This window comes from Symphodus melops, assembly GCF_947650265.1.
Source record: "Symphodus melops genome assembly, chromosome: 21".
NCBI lineage: Eukaryota > Metazoa > Chordata > Actinopteri > Labriformes > Labridae > Symphodus > Symphodus melops.
Window position 1 is genome coordinate 6,269,361 of NC_136711.1, and position 14,530 is coordinate 6,283,890.

The 14,530-nt window shown below is 38.9% G+C and overlaps 1 protein-coding gene across 1 annotated transcript; it reads left to right on the top strand.

Moving 5' to 3' along the window:
• Positions 1–6,416: 6,416 nt before the first annotated feature.
• LOC306842229 (homeodomain-interacting protein kinase 1-like) lies at positions 6,417–12,734 on the top strand (the record flags this gene model as incomplete). The annotated part of the gene is made up of 10 exons (XM_079372355.1): positions 6,417–6,629; positions 6,986–7,173; positions 7,262–7,453; positions 8,710–8,891; positions 8,989–9,112; positions 9,197–9,316; positions 9,414–9,506; positions 9,595–9,764; positions 10,489–11,003; positions 12,577–12,734. Exons 1-10 carry the CDS (start codon positions 6,620–6,622, stop codon positions 12,732–12,734), a joined length of 1,752 nt encoding a protein of 583 aa, XP_079228481.1. The 5' UTR covers positions 6,417–6,619.
• Between the last annotated feature and the right edge of the window lie 1,796 nt (positions 12,735–14,530).

The window sequence follows — 14,530 nt, forward strand, 5'->3', positions numbered from 1 at the left end:
TCTTTCATTCACATCACTTCACAGTGTGAGCTGCAGGTGAAGCTGATAAAAGCACACAATCAGCAGCACACTTCATTCATGGTCAATATATGTTGCCACAGCATTAACAAGTGCCGAGGTGCTGCTGATTGCTGAAATGCACTCTCTTCAAATCTGGGACCTATCTAGTTTGATTTAATTTTTACATCCAGAGGACACTGACTCTGCATGCATATTGGTCAGTTGACTGATTACGATTTATCGTTCAGCCCTACAAACTACCTTGTCCCCCCCCCCCAAAAAAACCCCCAAAAGGTTTTAAACTAAATATTGATCAGACACGAAGATTTTCAACTCAGAGCGGCCACACAAAACGGCAGAGGCTCGGGAAAGGACGCCGGGCAGTGTGCTTTTCTCCAGGCGGCTGCCTGCTGCTTGCAAACGCACCTCATTGAGAACAATCGAAAATAGCACAGCGGCCAGAGGCCTTACTCCGCTCAAAGTCTATTTCCAGGAATCTGTCTTGGGTTGGGGAGTCTAACAGTTTAATTAGACACCTATGGATAAAATCAGACCATATCCACAATGTAGGAATGACTATTTAAAAAGAAAAAAAAACATTGTCACTGTGCAACATTGTACAAGATTGGGAAAAATCCAATCAGTATTTCTCAATAGAGGATGGTTGAGTAATTGAAGTTTGCTCATAATTCTCTTGAAGCTGAACTGTTCAGGAGAAATGTCTGGTAAAATGATCTGTGACTGTAAAGGTTTCTCTGTGCAGCCAAGATACCCCCCAAAAAAACTTAATTAAATGTGTTCCTCTCCGGCAGCAGCAGGAAATAGGTTTGCTTTTGCATAAAAGGGAAGATGTTTATCCTAAGCCGTATTAACTTCTCTCTAGACACAAAACACATTAAATGCAAACTTGCTTTAAAATGATCTTTGGGAGAGAAGTTATTTGCTCCATTTCACTGACAAATGGAGAACAGTAATCTCATACAATCCCCTTCTTCAGGTGGATTTAAGCCTTTATCAAGTGAGAGTAAAATAAGGTTAGGTTTTATGTTTCATGTTTTGCCCTTTCAGAGAAGCAACATTTCAGCTGACCCAGTACTATTTCCTCATGAAATAAAGATGTGCATTATAAAACCGAGACAAATTTTCACCCACAAAGAACTATCTGCATGGACAGATACAACAATGACAATTATGAAACACCTCATAATAGAAATTAAAAGGAAAATTGTCAGACATAAAAACGTAAACAACAAACACTGGTAATTAATGCAAAGAAGGCCATAGAACACGAAACCTTGTCTTTATTACCTAAGTATAGCAAATGTGCGTAGACAGATGCATAAATTGTCTTTAACGTATCACTTCCTGTAGAGAATCAGCATATCAGAGCTTTTTTGTCGTACACACATAGAGGTGTTTTGGAGAGGTTTTCAACATGGTCAAAAGAATCTGAGGTGCTGTCAGTCTCAAAGCATAGTGCTAATGATATTCAAACACCCAAACAGTCGGCCTGCTCCATAAGTGTATGTTTACTTTACTTTGGGTCTGAGCTGCATTCTCATGCTGATGGAGCACAATTTTGTCCACATAAAGATGATGAGTTCGAAGGGGAGACGAAACTTTTTCAGGTTTATGGTGAGGCCAGCTTTGAAAAGTGTAATATGAGCGTCACCGTTTAAAAACAAAGCAAGAAAGTTCATTTCGAATAAAAAAAACAACAACAACATACCTAACCTCCTCTCCCTTAAAACAGGTCTTAAAAGCTAAACTCTAATGCCTGTAGAGGTGAAAGGACGGTCACAGGGGGAAAAAAGAGTGTAAATGGAGTCAGGGATTTCAGAAATTGATCTTCTTGGGTCAAACTGAGGTCTTATTTAAAAAAAAAAAAAACAGAATTGTTTTTTTTTTTTTACAAGATGATGGATATTATAGAGGTTGGATAATGGATTGTTTAAATTTACAGGAGAGAGTTTCTACACTCTAAATATTGTATGTGCAAACACATTGATATAAAATATCACAAAACGTAAAAAATAATAATAATAAAAAATAATAAAGACAAATATTCAAAAAAGTTTACATATGAAACATCAACCTTTTGGAGAAATGATGGAGCTCGGCTTTTTCTGCTGTGGGCTTTTGTTTTTCCAAAAGCTTTGGCTGCATCACTTTGGGAGTCTGTGTGTGGCAGCTTATCGGCTTTGACATTTTGGAAAGCTCTCTGTATCCACCTGTGCCAAACTGAAACCAAGAAATTGTGGCTTTTGCGCTCTGTAATGTTGTCACCGTGGACATATGTGTGATGTTTAGTCATTATCATGGCTGGAGGAAGCTTGTGTGACACACAAAGCTATAAACGTCAGACAGCTGTGGTTTTCTAACTGCCTTTATATTTGCGCTGAGATCTCTTTGGAGTGCGTGGGACAGATGATAGCAGGTGTCTGCTGCCAAAAGGATGACAAGCTGGCAACCCTGCCTTGTTTTTTTTCCTGAAGAATACAGGTGAACCTATCAGACTCATTTCCGTGCTGAAAATAAAAAGGAATATTTAGCATGTTCTACACCTAAATGGACTACTGATAGATATTTATAACTAGGATTTTTCAATGTTTGAAGTAGAATGAATGTCCTACATCCGTTCTAATCACCCGTGAGCGCCCTCTCACACTATCAATTCTTCACAATGCTCCCCAGCCGTGTCCCTCTACTGCACTTTATCAGCTTATTCCTCAAAGTCCTTTTTTTCAATTTGCCCTTTTCGTGTGGCTTTTGTTAAGACTGACACCATAACACTCTACCAATGCTCTTTCCCTATTACTTTCTCCCTTCTTGTTATTGGCTCCTTATCTCCCCTGGCTTATATCTGACCTCTGTAGACCGTGGCTTTATTCCTGCAGTATCTACTAGTTCAACAACAAAACCCAACTGTTTCAAATTAAACCAGCTTTTGGTCTTCAGAAGTCTGTGTTATGTTTTGATAACACGTGGCGTTTGACTTTCCGTATTAATGCTTCATCTCATTAGCTTCATTCAAGCTGTCAAGTTGAGAGAAATGAATTATAGATAAGTGATTACTGCTGAAGGCATAAAGGGCATACAGGTGAAGGTGTATATGAAATGCAATCTCCATATGCAGTTTTTCCTCGACACATTTTCTGAAAGCACATACAGGAGATGTGCTTAAACATGCACAAGGCACCTGTGAAAACACTAAAGAGCATATAAAACCAGAAAAAGCCGAATATGGGACCTTTAAATACACAGACAATCTGGGAACAACGAGACACAGGTGAGGGTAATTAGGGCGGGGCTGACACGCAGGGCAGGCACAAGAGGGGGATCTGAGCGACAGAGACGAGGCTGAATACAGACGTGAAATAATCAGTAAATAATAATGAAAATATAAAACACAAAACATGACCTTAATCAGGTTGACCCTTCTGAAAATCTGTACTTGGATTGAAGTGTATGTTGTGAGCTGAGAAGGAAATGTGATTCCCTGAGACTGAAGAAAGGTTTATATCTGACCTTAACAAGTCCAGCTAATGTCCTCTTTCTAGCCTGTTGGAAGTGTATAACCAAATGGAAAGAAATGTGTAGGCTGTACCTTCTAACAGAATATAAGCAACACCATTAAGATGAAAACAGCCAAATAACTTCTAAAATAATCCACAGTCTGTTTCACGATTTCATCATTGAACATTTACTACAGAAACAACCTGCACCTAAACCTAACACTAGGCAATGATTGCATTTTCATAGCCAGCGCCGCGGCCTGTCTCCTGATTGTGCCAGCATCACCATTAAGCTCTCCTCCTTCTCAAATATGTTGCCAGTGTATTTTCAACGGAATATGATACAGGCATGCGTCAAGCTTGACAGAACAGATCAACCTCGACAGGTCGTCGAACAAAGAAACGCACAGAGCGTCTGGTCAATTTCCAAATAACATAATATACTGACTCACAATCATAATTTCTACCACTTTATAAACATTAGGTCAAAACCAGAACCAAACCAACAACAAATCATCCTCAGAAAGACAAAGCAACATGTTTGCACGTTTTTCTCTTGCTTCTAGTGTAATCTTGTGTCTCTCCTGTGCTGTGTGTACAGCTGCTCATTGGTGGGCTGCACTCAGGTTTAGTACTGTAAATGGAATTTGGGGTTTAGCCTAGCTTTTTAAAGCAAGTGGCCTTTTTCTGGCAGGTTTGTTAGGTACAGCTTGTCTGTATTGTGTTTGCCATCTGAAGGATCCTTCCAAAACTCAGAGCCTTCATGCAAGTCTTTTTTTCTTTGTCAGTTTATCAATTCACTTATTACCTTGAGTCTGGGAGTAACCATCACAGCCTATCACAGGTAAGGACCTAAGTGGCAGCAATGATTTTTTTGTCAGTTTGTAAGTGCAAATATCAAACGAAGAAGTCAATACTTTGTAAATTGGAGCATGGTGAAAGAGGTGTGTAACAATTACATGGAAAAGTAAGCATGTGCAACTCCACACTTGGTGAGATTGTCATTTTATCAAAGGTTGGCACACACTCTCTTTCAAGCTCTGTCAATCTACCTTCAGTTTTAGGAATTCAAACAATTGCTGGGTTCATTTTCCTGGCGGGGAAATCTCCAATTCTTACAGGGTCTAGTAACTGTTTGGACCAACAGCAAAGCCAATTTTCAACATCTTCTTAATTGTTTCATTGCTTCCATTTTAATTTGATCTTTTGAAAAAGTTTTTCTTTATTTTGTTGTCCCACATTTTCATTGTCTTCTTGAGAGCTGAATTTTCCTTCCTTATTTTTCTTAGTGCAGCCTTTGCTGTTTTTTTTTTTTTTTTGGTAATTGTTTCTTGTCTCTTTAATTTTTTTTCATTAGATTTTATTGACTGGCTGCTGGCTCACCTGTTGGCTTACTGGGTTGTGTCAGCTCTCCCTGTGTCTCCTCCCTAGCCATTTTCTCTCTTTCTTCACTCTCATTTTCCCTTCTTTCAATCTCCTCATTCCTTCTTTCCTCAATATTTGAAATGGATGTAAGTAGTGGACTTAGCACTGTTAATTTTTGAGTATTCAAAATGATAATTTATTGCATTAATAAATAAATTATCATTTTGTATTAATAAATTGATTATTTATTTATTAATTATTTATTAATTATTGCATTAACTATTGCATTAATAAAATGTATTTAGAGTTCATACGTGTCATCTCTGAGACTCGAGCTGTGATTAGCAGCTATTGTCTTATTTACATGTCCAGGATGCATCGTGGTGCAGGGCTCCTCCTCTTTTTGGCCACAGTGCGATGCATAAAGATTGTGGGACTAGTATCTTTCTTGTGACTTCAGAGTGTCTTGAGTTTACTTTAAACACACAACTTAGTTTTGTCTACCAACATAGGCTAAATTTCCAACTTTCATTTTTAATAAACAAAACAGTAAGCTTTCCAATTGTGTTCTTCGTGAAAAAGTAGTAATGAAGTGTTTGATTATGATTTTTCATTATTATGATAGTCCTTGATGTATTTTAAGATCGCTCCTGTTGACAGACCATTTCTTTCTCCCCCTGGCTCTAAAGGGAAGACGTACACTCCTCCTTTTTCTGAGCGTTTGGAGCATTTCCACCAAACCATGGTGGAGACCACATGCAAGGACAACACGTGTGAAAGGCACAGACAAACTGGCTGACAAGTTATTAATGTTTCTGACTTAATTAGACATGTATTTAATGAATTCATCTTGGTACATAAGTGCCTAGTCAAAATAACTAATCTACTATCTAATTTTATAAATGTATAAATGTAAAAATATGTTTGTCTGTTTTTATAATGAACTCTTTTTAATAGCAGAATTTTGTGCAAGACAATATCTGCCTATTGCAAAACAGAAAACTCAGTGAAACACAGTTGTTTTGAGTTTGTAACCATGTATTAATGTATATGCAGTATTATGAAGTCCAGGATTGCATACACATTTTTACAAAACAGAAAGAATGATTTAATTCCAAGGGATTTCCTGGACAACACAACACCATCAAGCTGCTGATGCTAATCTGCTGACCTGTTGTGCTGTCAGTTGACAATCATTATTAGTCATCTGTCAGACTCCTTCTGTCCTTATCTGTCCTGTCTGAAAATCAAAGATTACATTAAATCATTCAGATTAAATAGGCCCTAAATGTCCATGGGATAAAATAGAAGTTGGTTTTACATTGCTTTTGACTACCATACAAGTTTAAGAACATAATAATAAAAGAAAATCAAAGCAATTAATATCATCATGGTTTTTAACCAAAGTAATGTTAACCTTAACAAAGTAAAAAAAAAAGAAGTCTGTACACTGTCAGGAGCAGAAATCGTATTTGAATAAAAACTTTTTTTTCCCAGAATGTAACGATGGCTGCTGGAACAGAATGGAACACAACAGAAGCACACGTGTCATAATGGTGGTACTGTGGTGTCAATAGGAGATTAATGGAATTGTCAATGAAATATATTGAGAAGTGTGGTGGCTTGTGGTCAGTTTCCCTTTGTCACTTACAGAGAGAGACATATTTGAGAGGAGAGTTTCTTTCTAAATTTTCCAACCTTTTAGCTAGAACTTTCACTTCCAACCTTGGACAACAACAATGACAACTGGTAGGACTTAACAGCACTCAACAATAGGAACATAATGCTGCATGAGGCTGAATAATCAATCTTAATGTCAGTTGATTATCATCAATCTGCATGTCTTTATGTTATACTCCTCTTCTCTGTTGTGTCAGTTTTTTGTGTCTTTTTTACGTGTTGTTTTGTGTGGGTGTTTTATTTTGGAGAATGTCTAACCTGGGACAAGGACTGAAAATTAGCCATGGCTAGAAGTCCTATTGCATCGGTTGCACTTTAATAAGATGTAACAATGTCTAAATATATTATTCCTGAAAAATCAACGGATAAATAAATACTCTGACTTCACATGACTTGTAAGCTTGGTCACCATTTCTCTCCTTTAGCAGAACTGACAGTAGACGACATTCAGGTAGGTCACTACCTATTCGGCACCTCCGTTTACTCCATCCTGGAATTTATTGGTGAAGGAGTCTTTGGTAAAGTCGCCAAGTGCAGAAATCTTACAACAAAGGAGATAGTGGCTGTTAAGATCCTTAAGGGCAAGGATTTGAGCACGGACACAGAGAGAGAGGTACTTTTTTGTATACAACAGATTTAGGTTTAGAGATTGGAAGAACCGACAGAATAAACTGTTGTCATGTCTACTCCTTTCACCCCAGGTGTTCATGTTAGAGGCCATCTCTGTGCTCGATGCAGACCGTACCAATGTGGTGAAGTTTTTTGAGTGCTTCAGAGATATGGGACTGAACTGTCTTGTATTTGAAATGCTTGGCAAGAACCTTTATGACCTGGTCCTAGAAAAGGGAAATCAACCACTGTGTCTGCAAGAGATACGGCCCATTGCACAGCAGGTATGTGCTTTAATGAAATAGGACAAAGCTGAAACCTATTGATAGTGTATACCCTAATGGGTATGAGCTCTTACCATCTGGCAGATGATACAATGTCCAAAATTAGCCATATACTTGTTTGCACTCTCATTTAACAAAATTATGTATAATCAGTCCCTCCAGGATTTCGCAGACTTTTTGGGGCATTGTTGCAGCCTAAAATGCCTGATTTTGGCAGCTTTTCCCAAAAATTGCAACGCATGTTGTGATGTTTTTAGCTGTTTTTTGCAATTGAATTGCAGCAGGAAGCAAAAATTGCAACATAGTTGCGATTTTCTGAGAGGCAATTATTTTATTGCACACACTTTGATGTGATTGAGTGATATTTTAACCTGAGCGATTAACTTGAAGTGAAGCAATTTCATCTGCCTCACTCAGTGACGTCTCCCTCTCAAATACACGCGCACACGCGCTCCGTGTCTGCTGGGTTAAAAAACAATCTCAAATATTAAACATGCAGTAAAAATTGACGAAGCAGTGTCAGTTACTCAGCGGCACTTTGTCAACAAACTGTTGTCATGGAGACAGGACGGACCTGCAACGCTCTTCTTTTCCGCACAGAAACGCTTCATGCACACTCTCCTGAGAGCATAAAAACAAGGAAGTGAGTTTGGTCCGTGGTCACTAAACTTTGGTGACATATAGCTCGTTGTGTTCGCGGGGAACTACTCCGATTGGTGAAAGTTGCGGGGAAAATTATTTTGATTGTTCAAATTTGCAGAAAAGTTGCGGTGATTGAAAAAAATTGCAAGGTCACCCAGAAATTGCGGGGATTGGTTGAATAATATTTCTTAAGGTTATTCAGTAGAGTCTTGGTGTTCCCACATCTACAATCTGTTCTAAACATAGATTTTGTGTCATGGCAGTAGCTTAGTCTATAGGGACTTGGGTTGGGAACTGGAGGGTTGCCGGTTTAAATCCCGGTGTGGACCAAATATGGAGATTAGTCTTGGAGCTGGAGAGATGCCATACTACGTCCTGAGCTCTGGAGCGCCTGCCGGGGGCAGCTCCGTGACTCTGATGTCTCTCTATTAGTGAATATCCATAGGATCCTGTTTGTGCATGTGTATATTTCAGCCTATGTGTGTGTAGCATATTTATCAGAGTGTAAACACAGAATTTCACCTTGTGGGATCACTACAAGAACTGACCTTAATAGCATCTTAAAAGCTTTTGCAGACAAAATCCCACATATTTTCCGTTTTTTCTCTCTGCAGCTGTTGGTTGCCTTGGACGCCTTAAAAGATCTTGGTATAATTCATTGTGACATCAAACCCGACAACATGATGTCTGTCCACAACCAGAACCAGACAATGAGGGTCAAATTAATAGACTTCGGTGTTGCCCTACAATCTTCTGAAGTTGAGCCTGGGATGGAGATTCAGCCAATCGGATACAAGTGTGATACAGTCTTGATGGCAATTACCTTAATATACAATTGTGTCTTTTGGTTGTTAAAGTTTTATTTATCTTTGGCTTTTTTATTCCCTCCTCAGGTCTCCAGAAATCGCCCTAGGCCTGCCCTTCGACAACGCGATAGATGTGTGGGGAGCAGGATGCATTTTGGCTTTCCTCTACTTGGCTGATAACCTCTTCCCTGTGTATTGTGAATATCAGATGGTATGTCATCGACCTTAGACAAAGTGGTGACTTAATGCAGGATAGAATAGTTAGCTGATGTGATTGTGTACATTTTGTGTGCAGATGAAGTGCATGGTTGAGGTTCTGGGCCAGCCAAAGGACTGCCTGCTCCTTGCTGGATTATATACCCACTACTTCTTCTGTAAGGATGATACTAATGATTGTTCAACATGGAGACTGCTGGTACAGGAAATTGTTCTTCTCCTTTTTGAAGTAGGAAAAATGATTTTAATCCAACTCTTTTATTAAAATGGTCCTCTTTGATATTTTCTTCCTTTAGACACCAAGAGAATACAGGGTTGTCAATGTTATGCCTGCAAAAGAGCGGCAACACGTCTCTGACCCACCCAGCACTCTGGATGATCTGGTTGATGTATGTACTGTGAATCAGTATTCTTCACTGATTTGTCTCAGACTGCTAGTCACTACAACAACTGACCTGAATCTATTTCTAATTCCAGATCTACCCAAAAAAGGGGGCTGCTGAATATGAAGACAGGACAGCTTTTGTGGACCTTCTGAAAATGCTGCTGCATCTCGAAGGCGATAAGAGAATCTCTGCTCATCAGGCTCTGCAGCACCCTTTCATTACAATGTCCCACCTATTCCAGTACCCTTTCAACAGAGCCTAGTAAGTGATATTAAAGAATAAAATATGTATTGTGTTAGACCGACTAAAACTGAACTTCTAAGGGGAAGCTGGTAGCCTTGCAGACACTGCATGCCCTATCTAGGGAGTTTAAAGTTCTTCAAACAAGAGACTTGGATCTGACCAGTTGTTCCTTTAGCACGTCATTATCCAATTTATATCCTTAATTTCAGAATTGAATAAAGGCATAAAAAATTCCCCAAAAAGGTTGGACTAACACGCCTAGACAATGTAGATGGTGGTCGAATTCCTATTGCATGTTACACCTTAATTGGCCCCAAACTGGCCTAGGCGTTCTGCACATGCTCTACTGTTCTCGCACCAGGCTTTGACTCAAAAAGTTAAGATGCATAAAGGCCAAATATCGTTGAAGCAAAAGTAAACTTTGTGCAAAATGAACCAAGTTGTAGAGCTTCTCCACATTTTTTTTACAGTTTAACAATCAGTTTGCAGCTTGCTAACTTTTTTGTCAATTGTTTGCTATGTGGTTTAATAGATCTACCAGGAGAAGGTACAATAGTAACTAGTTCAAAGGGGGACTTTCACCAAGTACTATAGCAGAGTTGAACAAGAAAAGTCCAAATAAATGGTGTGGAGTTAAAACTGACTTAACTATTTTTGCAAATGTAATTTTCTGGATTAGCTGTTTGCCTTTTTTGATTGAATGGTTAATTGATCCACTAATTGATTGTCATTCTTTACCCAGTCTAAACGACTCCGAAACTTTGATGAGTTCGTGCTTATTGGAAGACTCCGGAGCAGATAGGATGAATACCTCACCCGTCTGTGATCCTGACATAGAGTTGGCCTCTGAACCCTGTGTTAACCGAGATGATACTTCAGCCAAGGTGTTATTCAGAAGAACCAACGAAATTGTCTACTGTCTGGATGGTCCAACATCAGAATCATCCCAAAGAGATCAAGGCTTTATCTCTGAAGAACTCGCTGCCTGGTCGTTTGATGGAGATCAAGCTACTCTGTCTCATGACAATGATGATCCAGCTGAGTTGTCCGATGATGGAGATCGAGCTACTCTCTCCTCTAATGGTTATCCAGATATCTGGTCCTCTGATGGAGATCTATATTCCCTATCTAGTGAAGAAGATTTAGTTTCCACGTGTTCTGATATTGCACCTGGTATACATCCCTGCTTCCCTGTTTCCTGTTCATCTGACGGCACTGAAGACTCTGCCTCTGCAGCCTCGGCCTCCTCTGGTTGTGGTAAAAAATTCCAGAAGGGGATTCCTAAACTCTTCACAGCTACTTTTTTTGGTTGTTGTTGCGGGGAGGATTAAAAACATTGCAATGATATGGAACTTTTTGTTGCTGTTTAATCACATTTATTAGTAATATGTGAACAATTGCACCCTGTTACTTTGCTAACTCATTGATTGATTGCAATAACTCAATTTGGTATTGGGCTCAAGTAGTAAGACGGGAGACACAGGGTTAATCTGAAAGAGAACGTGACTCTTATTTTAGCCAAAGAACAGAAATTCATGATTACAAACCAAATTACAAGAACTATGTTGATAAAAGAGGAACATTTATTTTAACTGCAAATCAAGAAGATTAAAAAATAAGGTGTGAACTAGTCAGCTTATTGGAGCAACTAGTCTGCTCCAAAAAGCTGGTTTAAGTATAAGAACGTTGTCCTTGGCCATGCCTTTGTTCCCTCCCCCAATATCCAGGTTACTGAAAAGAAAGAAATACTGAAAAACTGAAACAAGCTTACACACCAGTTTGTAAGAAATAGGCCTCTAAAAGAAGTGAACTTAGTATAACTTTTAATCAACACAATGAAAATTAGGTATTAACTCAAAAATCAGATCTAACACACTTCTTCTTTTTTTAACGGCTGGTGACAACGAGCCACCTACTATGCTGGAGTGAGCCAGAATACCTGACTATAGGAAAAATAAAATAAAATAAATAAATACAGGGGTCGCTGGTGGCGCAGCGGCAGTGCGCGCAACCCCATGTATTGAGGCTCAGTCCTCGCGAGCGGGCGGCCCGGGTTCGCGTCCGGCCTGTGTGCTTATTTCCCGCATGTCTCTCCCCGCTCTCTCTCCCCCTTTCCAACTCTATCCACTGTCCTCCCTCTCAAATAAAGGCAAAAAGGCCAAAAATAAAACTTTAAAAAAATAAAAAAATAAAAATACAAAATGTACACCAAAAATACAACACAAAAATAATTAATTAAATAAAATATTTTAACCTTCTCTTTTAGAAATTTAAACAAGGCTTTATATTACCCTTCCTCATGATTCAACACATTTTTAAGACTGATTATTTAAACCCCACCCTAACCCTTCATCTTGTCTTCTGTGATTTATATTTTGGACAAAACAAAGTAACATGTTCTCGCATCTCTTGGTCCTGTCAACAATCACACAAACCTGACTGATTTACCTGAGCATACCTAAGAGCATTGTTTTAATTAACCCTGTGTCCAAGTGGTACCTACCTGAACAACTGTTTGTGATTTCTGCAATCTAAAGAGTGACTCATGCATTTCCTAAACTAAATCAAATCTTCGTTGTGAATATGGAGACTGTAATGATACCAGGGACAATAATGAATCTAAACAGGGTGCACTTTTTTTCCAATATATTTGTCTCTGGCCACTGCAACACCATTCTAATTTAACTGCGTATACTGCTAAATGATCTGCTCTTGAGTTAACTCAATGTGACAAAAGGGAACTTATATCGTAGTTTGTCCAAGGGTACTTCTCACTCCTCTTAATTGCATCCAAATGTCCTCCAATTTGTCTCCTCCACTTACGTGTTAGTCCCTCCCACCCCTGATGCGTGGAGAGATGCAAGGAGACGGAGCAGAGAAAAGAAGAACGAGGAAATCTATTTCAAGAGACATGGGACTACCTTGACTACCACGTTTAGAAGAGAGAGCCAAGCATTGCATATTATCTGTACATTTATCAAATGGTAATTTTTGCGTTTAATATATGCGTAATCCTTCATGGATGGTGGCTTCAGACACACGTGGGTACAATCAATAGCACCAATGACAATAGGAAACCCAGCAATCATCAAGCATCATTTTATGGACATTTTATATGATTTGGAGAAAGTGGCTTTACACTGCATGCACAGTTATTGGGCAATTTTCTGGGAGTTATTTAATTATTGAACAACAACAGTGCTGTTGATCAATCCAAAATGTTAATAAATGTCAAATCAAAATATTTAAAGAAGTAAAAGTGAGGTGTTGGCTATCATAAAAAACTAAAAATATATGTGTGTGCACAAATATTAGTGTGCAGAATTATTATGCAGCTCAATGAAAATCATATTCTCACCTTATTGTTTTGGATACTTAACTTAATAATTATTAATTCCTTTATTTTGCTGGGCACTGTAATGACTCACACTTTAATCTGCATCCCTAACTGTCTGCATTGACTGTTTAATGTCTGTTCTCACACCTCTGGCACTACCTCCACCTCAAACACCTCTGTACATGCACAAACAGCACTAAATTCTAGAAGGTCAGCACTTTGTTTCAGAGACTCTTTAACTGTTCACAGGTCTCTCTGTTTACAGGCACATGTGTTTTCTCTAAGGTTAAATAAACATGAGTCTAATGTTAATTTCACAGGTTTAATCTGTAGTAATGTTTACTCTCAGTCACATAGGGTGTTGCTAAATCTTGTCCCATGTCTCTATTTCAAGCGATGTCCGTTTTTGGTGACATTAGCGCAGCTGGATCGGCCACTGTGCATCTGGTGATAACATTTATTGGTGATGCTCCCTGCAACTGAACTGTGGTTGCATGAAAAACCCAAACGGAACTTATGAAAGTGTTTGTTTCAACCAGATTCTTGTTAAGTAAAAAGGAGAGCAGGTTAAGATAACTTTATTGATTAAAAAACAATAGGCTACTAACAAAATGTTCAAAGTCTAACACGAAAGGGGAATTTGACGATTAGCTTTTAAAAAAAGGTGTAAGAAAACACTTGTTAAAGTGTGTGACAGATGTGTGCGTCGTAGGAGGGTACAACTTTGAAAATACGAGAATGGCTGTTCTCGTTTAAATGTCTCGTTTAACGCTGATGCATTTATTTCTCTGGTCAAGTAAGAAGAGAAAAAAAACAAAATCAGCATTAAGCAAAACAGTGTGCAGGAGCTCTTCTCATTTCTTATTTAAAAGGGGCATTTTAAATAACCTCACTGTGATTTCACATTATGGAAAGTACCAGCAGGACATTCACTACAAGTAGACACTTAAATGACCCTTCAGATTTAAATGAACACTGTTGATGGTTTTGTCATTGGTAACGCTGGGTATGATCAAGGCAGGGAGCCGGCAGGCAGCTGCGAAGTCGATTGGCTAAGACAGACAGTGCTGGCAGTATTATGGAAAGGCTGATGTCCTTGCAAGGTGATGTGGGCAGAGAAATGGAGGCTGGTAATCCCTTGGCACAGGAGGAAATGTTAAATGGGAGCAGAATGAGGAAAACACAAGAAAAAACCCAAGGGAACTACTGACTGGCCGTGATATAAACTTAAACTGAACCAGCTGGAACATTCTTTTTATCATCGGAGACGCTTGCTGCAGACTCACAACACACACAGCACATAGACCTCTGTATTTATATCTGTTACTTCAGTGGCCAAAAGTTAAGAACCAGAAACTGAGTACTGTCTTCTGATTCATCATTCACAACCAGAACACAAGGCAGACACAGTCTGGGTTGAACATTAATGAAGTGTAAGGTAAAACAA